Source organism: Oryx dammah, unplaced genomic scaffold, assembly GCF_014754425.2.
Source record: "Oryx dammah isolate SB20612 unplaced genomic scaffold, SCBI_Odam_1.1 HiC_scaffold_18, whole genome shotgun sequence".
NCBI classification, from domain to species: Eukaryota; Metazoa; Chordata; class Mammalia; order Artiodactyla; family Bovidae; genus Oryx; species Oryx dammah.
This window is the reverse complement of record NW_024070202.1, coordinates 97,223,826-97,240,815: the sequence shown is the minus strand read 5'-3', so window position 1 is coordinate 97,240,815 and position 16,990 is coordinate 97,223,826. Positions and strand designations below refer to the sequence as shown.

Sequence of the window (16,990 nt, the reverse complement as noted above, 5' to 3'; positions counted from 1 at the left end):
GTTACTGATCCATGCCCTTTTCCTTTTATTTCCAGTATATATTATAGTTGTGCCGTTTCCCCCATGAAAGTTCAGTGTTTTCATCCAAGGACTTGCAGCAACAGGGCAAATAGCAAATCAGAATTCTGGAGTGTTCATTAGTAAAGAGGCAAAAGGCCTTTCAGGAAAATCCAGGCTCCAGGCAAAGAAAACAGACAAGTACAGTTCAATCTGGAACCACTCCCAGCTTCTCCGGACCACAGTGTGAGAGATCAATGAACATGAAAGTTGAGAAAGGAATCAAGAATAAATAAACTTATGTATTCATACACAACGCATGCATGGGATGATACTGACTGGTGCTATTCTAACAAACTCTAACCATATAACCTCATCTACCGAGAGCTAGCCTGTAAGACAGGTATTACTGGATTGGCCAAAAAGTTCATCTGAATTTTCCCATAACATTTTATGAAACAATGAAAGAACTTTTTGGCTGACCCAGCAGTTTTCTGTCACAGAACAGAAATTCAAAGTCAAGTCTGCTTAACTCCAAAATCCATGCTTTTCCAAACATGTGCTTTGACATACTCCATGGCAGAAGAGGGGTAGAAAATGCTTCCTTTACCAATCGTACTGCAGAATGAAGCTTACGAGAGAATTAATTTTTGAAGTTCCAAATAGGGAAAGGAGTACGTCAAGGCTGTATATTGTCACCTTGCTTATTTAACTTATACGCAGAGTACCTCATGAGAAATGCTGGGCTGCATGAAGCACGAGCTGGAATCAAGATTGCTGGAAGAAATATCTATAACCTCAGATATGCAGATCACACCACACTTTTCACAGAAAGCAAAGAATAGTCATGTATGGATGTGAGAGTTGGACTGTGAAGAAGGCTGAGTGCCGAAGAATTGATGCTTTTGAACTGTGGTGTTGGAGAAGACTCTTGAGAGTCCCTTGGACTGCAAGGAGATCCAACCAGTCCATTCTGAAGGAGATCAGCCCTGGGATTTCTTTGGAAGGAATGATGCTAAAGCTGAAACTCCAGTACTTTGGCCACCTCATGCGAAGAGTTGACTCATTGGAAAAGACTCTGATGCTGGGAGGGATTGGGGGCAGGAGGAGAAGGGGATGACAGAGGATGAGATGGCTGGATGGCATCACTGACTCGATGGATGCGAGTCTGAGTGAACTCCGGGAGTTGGTGATGGACAGAGAGGCCTGGCGTGCTGCGATTCATGGGGTCACAAAGAGTCAGACACGACTGAGTGACTGAACTGAACTCAAAGAGCCTCTTAATTAAAGTGAAAGAGCAGAATGAAGAAGTTAGCTTAAAACTCAACATTCATCAAACTAAGATCATGGCATCTGGTCCCACCACTTCATGGCAAATAGTTGGGGAAACAATGGATATGGTGACAGACTTTTCTTTTCTTAGGCTCCAAAATCACTGCAGATGGTGACTGCAGCCATGAAATTAAAAGACTCTTGCTCCTTGAAAGAAAAGTTATGACCAAGACAGCATATTAAAAAGCAGAGACATTACTCTGCCAACAAAGATACATCTCCTCAAAGCTATGGTTTTTCCAGTAGTCACGTATGGATGTGAGAGTTGGACTATAAAGAAAGCTGAGAACTGAAGAATTGATGCTTTTGAACCATGGTGTTGGAGAAGATTCTCAAGAGTCCCTTGGACTGCAAAAGATCCAACCAGTCCATCCTAAAGGAAATCAGTCCTGAATATTTATTGAAAGGACTGATGCTGAAGCTGAAACTCCAATACTATGGGCACCTGATGCAAAGAGCTGACACATATGAAAAGACCCTGATGCTGGTAAAGACTGAGGGCAGGAGGAGAAGGGGACGACAGAGGATGAGATGGCTGGACGGCATCACTGACTCAATGGACGTGAGTTTGAGCAAGCTCTGGGAGTTGATGATGGACAGGAAAGCATGGCATGTTGCAGTCCATGGGGTCACAAAGAAACGGACACGACTGAGCAACTGAACTGAAATGAATGTGTAATTAAAAGCAATGTTATTTAGAAAATCCAAAGAATATAAAAAACCTAGGTAGAATACATCAATTTCTTCAAAAATTTAAAGTACATCTAGGGACTCCACACTAAGTAAGCTATTATTTCTCTTTAAATTCGCTAATCTTCTTTCTAAAAAAGTTTTTAAAGTCCTAAGTACAAAGAGTAGAACTGCCTTCACAACAAGCTAGTCTGATTATGATACTGCCTAGAACACACTGTCCAGCACCTCCCAGGAACTCATATTATTTGAGCGACTCAGAAGAAATGTTCTACTTTGTCCTCTGTTCTCACATAAAATCATGGTTTCCATTGGCCTTTCCCCCTCTGACAGCAAATTCTTGCCTTGCCCATATCTGGTGCCCATGGAAGGCTGAGGAATAGAATAGAGAAGCAGGAAGAAGGGACAGAGACCCATGTAGAGTGAATCTTGGATTTTCTAGGAAAGTCTCAATTTGAAATATCTTCTCCCATCATCAGATGGCATCAGAGTATTAAGCTTTAAGCCCAGTGTATGACAGTCAAGAGAGTCAGAATCAGAGGATGATTTGGTTTCCCCCCATGAAAGAAGAATTATGAAATGTTAGTTGTTTTAAGTATATAAAGGAATTCCTGGGACTGATGCCTATTGGCAAATGTAATATCACCACACATGGAAGGAGAAAGCACGGGACAGAGCAAAGACCAAGGACTTGACTCAGCTCCAAGACTAGCCACTTGTTCTGTGACCTTGGGCTAATTACTTTATCTCTGAACCCGTTTCCTTAACTGTAAAATCTGGATACTAAGTAAGTAGCTCAAAAAGTTGTAATGAGAATTAAATAAGGTGATATACACAAATTGCCTTGAATACAGTTTAGTGCTTAAGAAATATTCAATAACTGCTACTTTCTTACCTTTGAGTGTGGACAACTTCTCAACTACATCCAAAACCAGCTGAGCTACACTCATTCAAGCTGTTTTCACCAATCTGAGTTGGTACGGTCTACAGCATCCAAAGTTCAAGAAATAACATCAACTTGGTGTATATATACAATGGAGCATTACTCATCCTTAAGAATGAAATAACGCTATTTACAGCAACATGGACAGACCTAGACAGTGTCATATTGAGTGAAGTAAGTCAGATGGGGAAAGATCTTTTGACATCCCTTACATGTGGAATCTAAAAAGAAATGATACAAATGAGTTTACTTATAAAACAGAAACAGACTCACAGACTTTGAGAACGAGCGTATGGTTGCCAGAGGGGGAAAGGATGAGGGAAGGGATAGTTAGGGTATGTGGGATGGAGACGTGTACACACTGCTATATTTTAAATGGATAACCAACAAGGACCTACTGTATCACACAGGGAACTCGGCTCAATGTTATGTGGCAGCCTAGATGGAAGGGGGCCTTGGGGGAGAGTGGACACATGTATTAATATAAGTATGGCTGAGTCCCTTTGTTGTTCACCTGAAATGGTCACAATATTATTTGTTAATTAGGTATACTCCTCAATACAAAATAAAGTTTTTAAAAAAAAGAAATAACATCAACAAAGAGTAGAATATGACTTAGTGACTAAACAACAACAAAGATACATATAATACTTACCACTGCCTACCCTTCAAAGGGTATAGTAAATACAGTTAGCAAAAACCTACCTTGGCTGGTTCTCAGCCATGAGGTTCTCGCCCCTCTGATAGTCACTGTCGGCCACCTGGGTTGTAGACCTCTTCACAATTTGCTTAAGTTCCTGCTCCAAGCGTTCTGTGATTGCCTTCACTGTCTCTGGGATCTTCTTCAGTTTGGCCAGCCCCTTGATGAGGATGCCCATAAAAAGGGTGCTGTTCTCCTCTGGATCCAACTCCAAATCCTCCTTGATGTCCTGGAGGCTTATTTCCTTCACTGTTAAAAAAAAAAAAAAAAAGAAAAAGAAAGAAAGAAAAGAAAAATCAGTCAGTAGCCAAAAACTGCAAAACCACATCCAAAACCAGTATGGGTCTGAATAGATACACGTATACATAGGGTTGAGTCCCTTTGCTGTTCACCTGAAACTACCAAACACTGTTAACTGACTCTACCCCAATACAAAATAAAAATTTAAAAAAAAAAAAAAAGATAACAGAAATACAAAAAAAAAACAGTATGGATCTAAAAAATGGGCCACTCCCTTAAAAGGAATCATAGATGTTTTTCAATTAAATCTAATTAAATTATACTTACACAGTAACTCTCTAAGAATCACACAAAAAAATTATCTTCCTCAAATTATATCCAACCCATCAGTTAATAAAGGGTAGAAACATTAAAAGTAAGCAAATCTCCACAGAAAATTTTCTACATTTCTGCAATGAGTCAGTTGGTTCGTGAGATTTATCAACATTCACTGTTTATAAAATGCGATACTTGATGCTGCAGAATTCCAAAGAGCCACACCATAGTCTTAAATTCATATTGGTTAATTAGGAGCGATAGGTAGCTTGATAAAAAGACATAAATACATGTGGAAAAGAAAAGACACGTAAGTTAAAAGTATAACAAACTGTAAGAGATGAAGAAAAAGAAAGGAAAAACAGTAAGTAGAAGTGAAACAACTTGAAGAATAGAAGAATATTCCCTAAATACAAAAGAAAAAAAAAAACTTTCTATTTTTCTTTAAATACATGTCTAACATAATATCATTATCTACTAAAGATAGGTCTTGCTAATCCACGTAAGTTTTCTGAGTAAGGTTTCAGAATGAAAGAAAAGAGCTTTTAACACTGGCTTTTAACCCCTGTAGGAGTGGAAAGAGGGCAGGGCTAGGCTATGAGAGGTATGTCCTCTACTGAAAACCACAGGCCTTTCCCTCAAACTAACACACATAAAACTAACACTTCTCATATAATTTCAGGGGTTTCCACAACAACCAGAAGAGCTACAGGTTAGAAACCTCTGGCCTAAAAATAATTGTTTTATTTTACAAATGGTGGACTACAATAGACAAAAGCAAAAGTGAGTAAAGGCCTAAGGATCAGTTCAGTTCAGTCGCTCAGTTGTGTCTGACTCTTTGCGACCCCATGAATCGCAGCACGCCAGGCCTCCCTGTCCATCACCAACTCCCGGAGTTCACTCAGACTCACGTCCATCGAGTCCGTGACGCCATCCAGCCATCTCATCCTCGGTCATCCCCTTCTCCTCCTGCCCCCAATTCTTCCCAGCATCAGAGTCTTTTCCAATGAGTCAACTCTTCTCATGAGGTGGCCAAAGTACTGGAGTTTCAGGTTTAGCATCATTCCTTCAAAAGAAATCCCAGGGCTGATCTCCTTGCAGTCCAAGGGACTCTCAAGAGTTTTCTCCAACACCACAGTTCAAAAGCATCAATTCTTCGGTGCTCAGCTTTCTTCACAGTCCAACTCTCACATCTGTACATGACCACTGGAAAAACCATAGCCTTGACTAGACGGACCTTAGTCGGCAAAGTAATGTCTCTGCTTTTGAATATGCTATCTAGGTTGGTCATAACTTTTCTTCCAAGGAGTAAGCGTCTTTTAATTTCATGGCTGCAGTCACCATCTGCAGTGATTTTGGAGCCCAAAAAAATAAAGTCTGACGCTGTTTCCACTGTTTCCCCATCTATTTCCCATGAAGTGATGGGACCGGATGCCATGATCTTCGTTTTCTGAATGTTGAGCTTTAAGCCAACTTTTTCACTCTCCTCTTTCACTTTCATCAAGAGGCTTTTTAGCTCCTCTTCACTTTCTGACATAAGGGTGGTGTCATCTGCATATCTGAGGTTATTGATATTTCTCCCAGGAATCTTGATTCCAGCTTGTGTTTCTTCCAGTCCAGCGTTTCTCATGATGTACTCTGCATAGAAGTTAAATAAGCAGGGTGACAGTATACAGCCTTGACGACGCCTTTTCCTATTTGGAACCAGTCTGTTGTTCCATGTCCGGTTCTAACTGTTGCTTCCTGACCTGCATACAGATTTCTCAAGAGGCAGGTTAGGTGGTCTGGTATTCCCATCTCTTTCAGAATTTTCCACAGTTTATTGTGATCCACACAGTCAAAGGATTTGGCATAGTCAAGAAAGCAGAAATAGATGTTTTTCTGGAACTCTCTTGCTTTTTCCATGATCCAGCGGATGTTGGCAATTTGATCTCTGGTTCCTCTGCCTTTTCTAAAACCAGCTTGAACATCAGGGAGTTCATGATTCACGTATTGCTGAAGCCTGGCTTGGAGAATTTTGAGCATTACTTTACTAGCATGTGAGATGAGTGCAATTGTGCAGTAGTTTGAGCATTCTTTAGCATTGCCTTTCTTTAGGACTGGAATGAAAACTGACCTTTTTCAGTCCTGTGGCCACTACTGAGTTTTCCAAATTTGCTGGCATATTGAGTGCAGCACTTTCACAGCATCATCTTTCAGGATTTAAAACAGCTCAGATGGAATTCCATCACCTCCACTAGCTTTGTTTGTAGTGATGCTTTCTAAGGCCCACTTGACTTCACTTTCCAAGATGTCTGGCTCTAGATTAGTGATCACATCATGATGATTATCTGGGTCGTGAAGATCTTTTTTGTACAGTTATTCCGTGTATTCTTGCCACCTCTTCTTAATATCTTGTGCTTCTGTTAGGTCCATACCATTTCTGTCCTTTATCGAGCCCATCTTTGCATGAAATGTTCCCTTGGTATCTCTAATTTTCTTGAAGAGATCTCTAAGGATGGACCCTAATAAAGTTGTTCCCATCCTCTCCTCTCTCCTTCACTCTTCTAAACACCTGAAAGGCTTTTAAAATGTGATCCCTTCAAGACTTCCCTGGTGGTCCACTAGTTGAGAATCCACCTGCCAATGCAGGGAACAAGGGTTCGATCCCTGGTCCAGGAAGCTCCCCTACGCCACAGGGAAACTAAGCAGGAGCGCCACAACTGCTGAAACCCACGCTTCAAAACCTTTAAAGAGACTTTTGAGTTTTTTAAAATTGTGGCTCCTGAAAGAGGTGTACATTCTTCTTTAGTAGATTCAAGCTCATCTATACTACAGACCCAATCACAGTTCTTCGGCACCACTGGAGTATTTTGAAATTTACTTAGGAAAGAATGAAAATATCCCAGTATATGGAATAAGTCCTTTTAACCACTGGATAAAGTCTCTGAAACCTCTACTTCAGACAACATGTGCGCTATTCCCCTCAATTTGTTTTTTTGCTCCCAACTCATAAAATGCACGTATAAACTTAATGACTTCACTTCACTTCATGACATCCATGATATAATTACTTACACAAATTTGTTCCTAAGTGAATAAGCCCTCTACAGATTATCCATAATGCTGTTGCCTTAACTTCAACTCACTAGACCAACCCACAACAAGAGAGAAGGAGACAGAATGATCAAATCCATATGGTTTCCTTCACAGCATAGAGGGCATCTGATGATACAGTAATTAATTTTAAATATTTTAATACTAGGAAACTGGGAGTAGAACCAAGAAGCTTTCAGCCTCTAAACTGACATGACAGTTCTGAAGCCAAGTGAAAAAAAAAGTCATCAATATTTCCAGTCATGACATTCCAAGAACAGAGAGTTTAGTTACTGGCTTTGTTTTACACATAAAGAACTGGACACCTCAGGCCACAGAAGTACTCCATCCTGCAAAACCAGCTTCAACAGTAGAAAAGGACTTAGCGGCCAAGGAGCCATCTAAATGCAGCAGGGCAGAGAGGGAAAATAAAGCAAAAGCTCTAAGCAAAGCTTTAGGCAGGAAAAAAGTAAGAGAAATTCAGCTGGGACAGAATGACCTTCACAAACGAGCACATGAGCCACAGAGAAGACACATCAGGGCCACCTAAACGTCGCACCTTGTACACGAGCTGGGTGATGACGCGTGCTGGGTATGAGGTACACACAGTTGAAATCAACACGCCCCTAGACTACATGGCATACAGATACTTATATGCATACTAATATGACAGATAGCCTATTACAAAGAACAAATAAGCAAGGTATGAATAATAAAATGCCACAGCCCCAAATGGCACATTTGCTTACAAACTTATCTTTCTGTTTGTCTCCCGAAATCTCCTAGAGCATAAACACTGAACAGAGCCAATATTAATTAATTTATATTATCTATTTCACTTGCATCAGCTGAAAATTAAAAGGCAATTCTAAAGAATAATATAATCAGCCATGAAGACTCATCTAATAATCACAAAAACCCGGTGAGGTCAGATAGAATTATTGGTGCTTTAAGGAAAAAAGCCTTGTACAAAAATAATTTAGCTGAAACTCAGCAAGTCTTCACACCATCATTAGAACAAAATATCATGTTTCAACACTGATAAACCCTAGATCACTCTCTTGTATGTACCTCTACTGTTATAATATGTATTCAATATTTTAAAACACTTTAAAATCAGAAATACTTTATACCTTTCCCATTTCTCTTATCTTTGATTTTTTATATTTACCTTTTTTTTTCTTTTTTCTTTTTGCTGAGGACCTTATCAAGTGAGAATTTCTTGAACTTGGTTTAGAAGACTTTAACCTATAGGACTGTGTTAAATGTTAGAAGAGTTTGATGTTCTTTAACCAATTATTTCTACCAAAATGTTACTTGGTAGAACAGTTGTTTCTTTTAGACACACATATTACTAAACAGGTAAACAGACAAGACAGGGCAGACAGATAAGCGTATATCTCTACACCTCAGTGGATATGTGGGATCGTGGAAGGTAGTCATGAAAGAATTAACTAGATGCTATCTAAGGTCTTTTCAAGCTCTATCATTCCCCGATTCCATTAAACCATAGTTAACTCTAGGTATCTCTGCTTCCAAGGCTTACAGCTAATTATAAGAACCTATTTAGTAACAGACAAGCAAGGTGAATAGTCCGTTTATGCAGCTAAATATCTTATAAGAGAAAACTACTTTTCTGTTCATCAGTAAATACAGAAAGCAACCTAGACCAGTCCCTGCCTGCTTTTTTTTTCTCAGTATGTTTGGTAAGAAGATAGGTAACACAGGCCAGGCCTATACACATGTCATTAAACTGCAGAAGGTAAGGGCCCTGGTAATACACATTAACCTTTTACTGAATATGCCATTTTATTTATCGTTTATAGTTATACCTGTCAATTAAGGCGTAAGAGTTAATGGCAGTGTTTCCTATAGAAATTCCTACAGATGTCACTCCTTACACTATGCAGGGTCCATAAATTATGTAAAGTTCATATATATGATTTCAACCTATATAATTTACATGTTGTATTCAAGAACATTATCCCTGTTTAAGAGAACTGTTACTATGAATCAGAATTCAGCATTAAAAAAACCACCTTCAAAAAATTACCAAGCCTAATTAGACCACAAAGTATCAACAGAACTGTACATTGTCACGCTGCCCTCACTGTTCTGAGCCTGGCCTCAAAACACTGACAATATGCTTAAGGGGAAAATAAGAAAGTTTCTGCTTAAAAATAATTCTTAGGCTTCTGATCAACCTGGCACTGTAAACTCACACCTAAGATACACAATCTGCTCAAAACTCAATTACACATAAAATATAAGCTAAAAAATCAAAAAAAAAAAAAAAGGCTCAAAATTGACAACAACATCTCTGTGGACAAGAAATACAAACAAGTCGAACCAGAGTGTGTGTCCAATGAGCTCTGGGTGGAGAAGCAGGCAAAGGCAGGCAGGATTTGGCCCACGTGGAGCTAGAGACTTAGCACGCTCCAGTGGACAGGTGAGATGACAAAAGTCCTTTGAAGGCTTGCAAGCACAAGACTAAACCAAGCTCCAGACCCACACCGATAGGCTACTGGCCTCATCAAATCCTTATCCTCCATTGATGCCCCAGTGGAACGACTTGGACAACAGCTTAAATACCATTGGGTTCACCAATGAAAAATTACCTCTAACATATTTTATTCTAATTAATGTACCCACCGCTGCATATTGAGAGAGCAGTATCTGATGCACTGGTTGCCTCTGGAGTATAGAATCTTGATTAGGGTCTTTCAAATGTTAACTAACTACCCCCAGAGTGTGCATTCCTGATTAAGGTACTTCAAAACTGTTAACTAAGCACCCCTAAGGTGCAGATTAAATTACTTTAAAGAAAACTACAGACTATATAACATCCCACTCCTGAAAGGAGGCTGCCAAAAGCTGTTGACAGCTGCTGCTACTGGGGGCAATCATTTCCAAGAAGCTAGGAGATTTTACAGCCTCAGCATATGGATAGTTTCAATTCAGAGGTGAAAATGGAACCCCACATTGCACTGAGTTTTGAAAACACAATGAATATACATTGATCCTTCCATAGTGAAAGTGGGCTGAGGGGAAAATGATGGTATGTTTGGAGAGAACATAGAGTGGAGGACTCTATTTGGATAAAAAACAAAACTAACATCTGTTGAATCAATTTCGTAGATGATATAATGCACTCAGTTCAGTTCAGTCGCTCCGTCGTGGCCAACTCTTTGCAACACCACGGACTGCAGCATGCCAGGCCTCCCTGTCCATCACCAACCGCCAGAGTTTATTCAAACTCATCTCCATTGAGTCGGTGATGCCATCCAACCATCTCAACCTCTGTCATCCCCTTCTCCCCCCACCTTGAATCTTTCCCAGCATCAGGGTCATTTCAAATGAGCCAGTTCTTCACATCAGGTGGCCAAAGTATTGGAGTTTCAGCTTCAGCATCAGTCCTTCCAATGAATATTCAGGACTGATTTCCTTTAGGATGGACTGGTTGGATCTCCTTGCAGTCCAAGGGACTCTCAAGAGTCTTCTCCAACACCACAGTTCAAAAGCATCAATTCTTTCGTGCTCAGCTTTCTTCACAGTCCAACTCTCACATCCATACATAACTACTAAAAAAGACCCATAGCTTTGATTAGGGATCTTTGTTGGCAAAGTAATGTCTCTGCTTTTTAATATGCTGCCTAGGTTGGTAATAACTTTCCTTGCAAGGAGCAAGTATCTTTTAATTTCATGGCTGCAGTCACATCTGCAGTAATTTTGGAGCCCCAGAAAAATAAAGTCTCTCGCTGTTTCCCCATCAATTTGCCGTGAAGTGATGGGACCAGATGCCATGATCTCAGTTTTCTGAATGTTGAGCTTTAAGCCAACTTTTCACTCTCCTCTTTCACTTTCATCAAGAGGCTCTTTAGTTCTTCACTTTCTGCCATAAGGGTGGTGTCATCTGCATATCTGAGATTATTGATATTTCTCCCAGCAATCTTGATTCCAGCTTGTGCTTCTTCCAGCCCAGCGTTTCTCATGATGTACTCTGCATAGAAGTTAAATAAGCAGGGTGACAATATACAGCCTTGACGTACTCCTTTTCCTATTTGGAACCAGTCTGTTGTTCCATGTCCAGTTCTAACTGTTGCTTCCTGACCTGCAAACAGATTTCTTAAGAGGCAGGTCAGGTGGTCTGGTATTCCCATCTCTTTAAGAATTTTCCAGTTTGTTGATCCACAAACTCAAAGGCTTTGGCACAGTCAATAAAGCAGAAGTAAATGTACATTATATTGCCTAGAGCAAAAAGAATGCCCCTTTGCAGGGCAAAGAGTAGCAATCAATGGAGAATAGGCTACTAGAAATGTAACAGGGATACAGGATAAGAGACAAGGAACAGGTGAATAAATTGATTATTTATATTAACACTCACTAAACTTTATTAGGCTACAGTCGGTTGTTAATGTATGATTTTGTAAGTTGAATTGCCATAAAGATAGAATGATATAGTAGAAAGAACACAAAGCTTGGCATCACTTTAGATCAAATTATCATGTCTAGTTGTGTGTTCTCTCAATTTCTTCAAATGTGAAGAGGAGACAACATTATCAAGAGAATTGTACCAATTAAATGAGATAATATGAACACCAAGGTGAACACCAAACTTTTTTTTTTAATGCATTTTTAAAACCTCTAGCTTTACTAACACTTCAGGGTTCCTGAAGACAAGGATGGTGGTTTAGATCCCCATTTCTCAACATTTCCTCCGGAAGCAGAACAGAACAATAAAAATAAACAAAATTCATAAAAACCATGCTTTCGGGATAACGTGAAAGACAGAAATTGCCCCAAATTCAAAATAACTAAAAATAAAAATAAGAACAAAAAAAATCACCTAATGCCAGGAAGTGTTATATCATGCTCTTCTCCCACCACTTCTTTGCCACAAGGCTTTGTTACAAGCAAACGTATACTGTGAAAGACTATAATAAAGAAATTTAAAGAGAGATAGTGATGAACCTAAAGACTGATTTAGAATCTAAGTTTTAGAAAGACAAAGTCAACCCTAAGTTTCAGTACTAAAAAGATATACAAGCAGATCACAGCTTGAACTATACGGACTTAAAAGCAGACATAATTTGAAAGAGCAGTGTTTGAAACACATAGCCTGAGAGAGAGAAATGAGACAAAAAGAGATAAAAGCCCTTTGGCTATGGGATGCTGAAGGGAGAAAAAAGCAAAAAGGCAAACAGGAGAGTCACGATTCAGAGAGCAAACAAGCTTACCCCACCACCAAAATAAAAAGTCCACTAAAGATGAGAGTGAAAAGTTAGCTTAAAACTCAACATTCAGAAAACTAAGATCATGGCATCTGGTCCCATCACCTCATGGCAAATACATGGGGAAACAATCGAAACACTGAGAGACTTTATGTTTGGGGGGCTCCAAATCACTGCAGATGGTGACTGCAGATGGTGAAATTAAAAGACACTTACTCCTTGGAAGAAAAGCTATGACCATCCTAGACAGCATATTAAAAAGCAGAGACATTACTTTACCAACAAAGGTCTGTCTAGTCAAAGCTACGGTTTTTCCAGTGGTCATGTATGGATGTGAGAGTTAGACTATAAAGAAAGCTGAGCGCCAAAGTATTGATGCTTTTGAACTGTGGTGTTGGAGAAGACTCTTGAGAGTCCCTTGGACTGCAAGGAGATCCAACCAGTTGACCTTAAAGAAAATCAGTCCTGAATATTCACCAGAAGCACTGATGCTGAAGCTGAAACTCCAGTACTTTGCCCACCTGATGCAAAAAAACCGACTCACTGGAAAAGACCCTAATGCTGGGAAAGACTGAAGGTGGGAGGAGAAGGGGATGACAGAGGATGAGATGGTTGGATGGCATCACTGACACAACGGACATGAGTTGGTGATTGACAGGGAAGCCTGGCATGCTGTAGTCCATGGGGTTGCAAAGAGTTGGGCACTGCCGGGGGCCAGCGTGAGGAACTCCGCCCATGGCAAAGGTCATGAGGAAGGAGGCTTGGCATACACAAAGGCATGATCAAGCCTCAGGAAACACCCTGTTCCCGAGCATCTACCCCAAAACCAGAGTCTGTTTTATGTTCTCCCCCATAACCATTTCTCTCGGAGAAGGAATAAACGTGCAGCTCCAAGGCAAAAAAATTCCTGGACGTGACAAGAGTGTTTCAGCTTACAGACTCCTCTGAAGGTTATCTAGCCCGCCTGTATAGGTTCGTCCGGCCACATGTGATTGTTTACAGCCTCCCAACCTGAGAGGCACGAGATGTTTTGGACTTACTAAAGGCAAATTCTTTTGGGGAATTAGAAATTATTAGTATAGTGGGTTGGTTAGGAATTATATTGGTGAGGGGTTTTTCATTTGTTGTGCCAATAATTGCTGCTAATTCCCTCCCCTGGGTGTGACAAGGGTGTCTCAGGTCAAACCTCTCTGCTGACAGACTAGCTTGTGTGACAGGATTATCCATACTCCTGCCACTACACACATGATTGTTTACTACCTCTCAACCATAAACAGCACAGAGAGTTTTGGAGTATTTTAAAAGTCTTAATTAGCATAGGGTTTTTCTCATTGTTGAGTCAATGATTGCCGCCAGGCCTCCATATCCTTAGGCACCTGGGAATATATTAATCAATGTATTTGGAATATAGAAAAGGAAAGAGAGTAGTTTTTGATGTTAGCAATACTAGACTTTTTGAGTTAATGAATTTTCTCTTTTGTAATAGATCACTGTGCTTTGTTATAAATCACTGTGTCTTTGTTATGTAAAAATGTAACTTTATCACCATCTTAAGATTAGATAGATCTTAAGGGGAGCATTGGTGAAAAGATTTTCATTTGTTGGGCTGATGTTTGCTGCTAAATCTCCATATTCCCTGCCCTTATAACGAATATAACTAGCATATAGGAGAAATAAGTATTAACCTTTAAGATTAATCCTGTTAACCTTGAGTTAAATAAATTCCTTTCTTGATTGTAACTCACTATGCCCTCATCCTATAGGAATGCAACTTTATTTGGAGGGTGGTGCCTGGTTTAAGAAAAAACACCCTTGGAAAAAATAAGTTTTTTGGTTATCAGAAAGAAAGGATCATAAAATGTCAGCAGGTCTCACTCATGGTCAGAAGATGATGTAATATCCCTAAGCCTTTTTTTTTATATACATTTATGTGAAGCACCTGATTTTGATAAAGGTCAGGACTGCTGACCCCCGCATGACTCTGTATTCATCCCTATATGTAACAAAAGGTATATAAGCAAACCCCAAAATAAAGAAATCGGATCAGTTTCCGGAAAGACTGATACCCCCATGTCATTCTTTCTTGCTCCTCGTTTTTCTGGCTGAATTCCCATCTGGAGCATGGATGCTATTTCACGTAATCCAAGTTATTCAGCCTCTTTTTCTCCACTAATCTTCCTACTACACTATCCGTTTCTAATCTCTCTTTATATCTGTAATTAAATATGTATTTTTCCAAAGACGCCGACGCCGTCCCCACCTTCGAATCACCCTGGATCCACCGTGGCTGGACCCCAGCAGGGCACGACTGAGTGAGTGAACTGAACTGAACTAAAAGTATCTGCAGTTTGCTGTAATGACAGAAGAGGGAGCCAGTGAGCTAGGAATCCTACAAACACACCCCCAATATCATTAAAAAATAAATAGAAAAAAATAATGAACACATTGTTATGAGAATATTAAAAAAAAAAATCCAACACACATCGAGAAGAAAATTCCATCCAATAAAGCAGCGTGAAGCACAAGAAATCTGGGTGATAACAATCTAGGTGGAATTAATATACTCAAAAAAGAATTTGGGGATATGAAAAGCCACTTTGAGTCAAAAATTGAAAAATTATGACAGACACGGACAATCAAAAGCAAAGTGTGAAAGGAAAGCTGACAAAACTCCGGAAAGAGAGGGAAGAAAAAGACAATATTATCTCATACCTCAAGAATACAACACAAAATCAGCAAGATAGAATAGACTGAAAACATGTATTCGATAAAGGACATTGAGTAAATGCTGGGAACCAAAGTGGAGGATAAAAACAAGAATTTTTTTTAAAATAGTAGAAATGAAAAGATGAAAGAGAGAGTAGTAGGAATGGAAAACAGGCAAAGAAAAATAGAGTGATAAAGAGGAAAAGTAAACAGAATAGAACATTTAAAAACTGTAAACCAAGAAAACTTACAGGAAAAAAAAAAAAAAACTGAATGCACAAAATGAAACAACAGCCCATGGGGTATCTTGGAAAATCAATACCTAAAGAAATCAAGACTCCAAGGCACATCCTACTAAATCTTTTCAGTTCCTAAGATTAAAAAGAAATCTGTAAGACCTAAGAATCAAGGAACTTTAACAAGGGGAAAAGAAAACCTTAGGAATCAGAAATTTCAAAAAGCACTAAAAAGAAAAAATGAAAAAGTATTTTGTAAAAATAATAATAATAATTTAAAGTGTAACCTAAGGAAGTTTTATCCCCAAGTGGCCCTTTAAGTATCAAGGCTTTAGGAAAAAGAAATTAAAAGTTTTCAAATAAAGAAACTCTGTATCCATGACTCAAGGAATTTTTTAGATAATAAACTTCATTCAATCAAGAAATGACTAGGAAACTTGAACAAAATGTCTAATTCATGAACATTTAGAATATTTAAATGTAGGTTTAATATAAAAACAAAAGTTGTGGAAAACTACATGAATGTTCAGTTCAGTTCAGCATATGACTGCCTGCCTTTTTTAAATTAAAAAGAAACTTAATTGGAGACTAATTTCTTTACAGTGTTGTATTGGTTTCTACCATACAATATGAATCAGCCATCAGTTCAGTTCAGTTGGTCAGTCGTGTCCGACTCTTTGCGACCCCATGAATCGCAGCACGCTAGGCCTCCCTGTCCATCACCAACTCCCGGAGTTCACTCAGACTCACGTCCATCGAGTCAGTGATACCATCCAGCCATCTCATCCTCGGTCGTCCCCTTCTCCTCCTGCCCCCAATCCCTCCCAGCATCAGTCTTTTCCAATGAGTCAACTCTTCACATGAGGTGGCCAAAGTACTGGAGTTTCAGCTTTAGCATCATTCCTTCCAAAGAAATCCCAGGGCTGATCTCCTTCAGAATAGACTGGTTGGATCTCCTTGCAGTCCAAGGGACTCTCAAGAGTTTTCTCCAACACCACAGTTCAAAAGCATCAATTCTTCAGTGCTCAGCCTTCTTCACAGTCCAACTCTCACATCCATACATGACCACTGGAAAAACCATAGTCTTGATTAGACGGACCTTAGTCAGCAAAGTAATATCTCTGCTTCTTAATATGCTATCTAGGTTGGTCATAACTTTTCTTCCAAGGAGTAAGTGTCTTTTAATTTCATTGCTGCAGTCACCATCTGCAGTGATTCTGGAGCCCAAAAAAATAAAGTCTGACACTGTTTCCACTGCTTCCCCATCTATTTCCCATCAAGTGATGGGACAGGATGCCATGATCTTTGTTTTCCGAATGTTGAGCTTTAAGCCAACTTTTTCGCTCTCCTCTTTCACTTTCATCAAGAGGCTTTTTAGCTCCTCTTCACTTTCTGCCATAAGGGTGGTGTCATCTACATATCTGAGGTTACTGATATTTCTCCCAGCAATCTTGATTCCAGCTTGTTTCTTCCAGTCCAGCGTTTCTCATGATGTACTCTGCATAGAAGTTAAATAAGCAGGGTG

At 39.5% G+C, this 16,990-nt stretch overlaps 1 protein-coding gene across 1 annotated transcript in view; it reads right to left on the bottom strand.

The window, feature by feature from the left end:
• EXOC4 (exocyst complex component 4) overlaps positions 1 to 16,990 on the bottom strand; it is an 824,501-nt gene that overhangs the window by 733,304 nt on the left and 74,207 nt on the right. Inside the window, exon 6 of the mRNA XM_040260893.1 lies at positions 3,668 to 3,911. Within this exon, the coding sequence (XP_040116827.1) occupies positions 3,668 to 3,911 (244 nt within the window). The remainder of the gene's footprint in view (positions 1 to 3,667; positions 3,912 to 16,990) is intronic.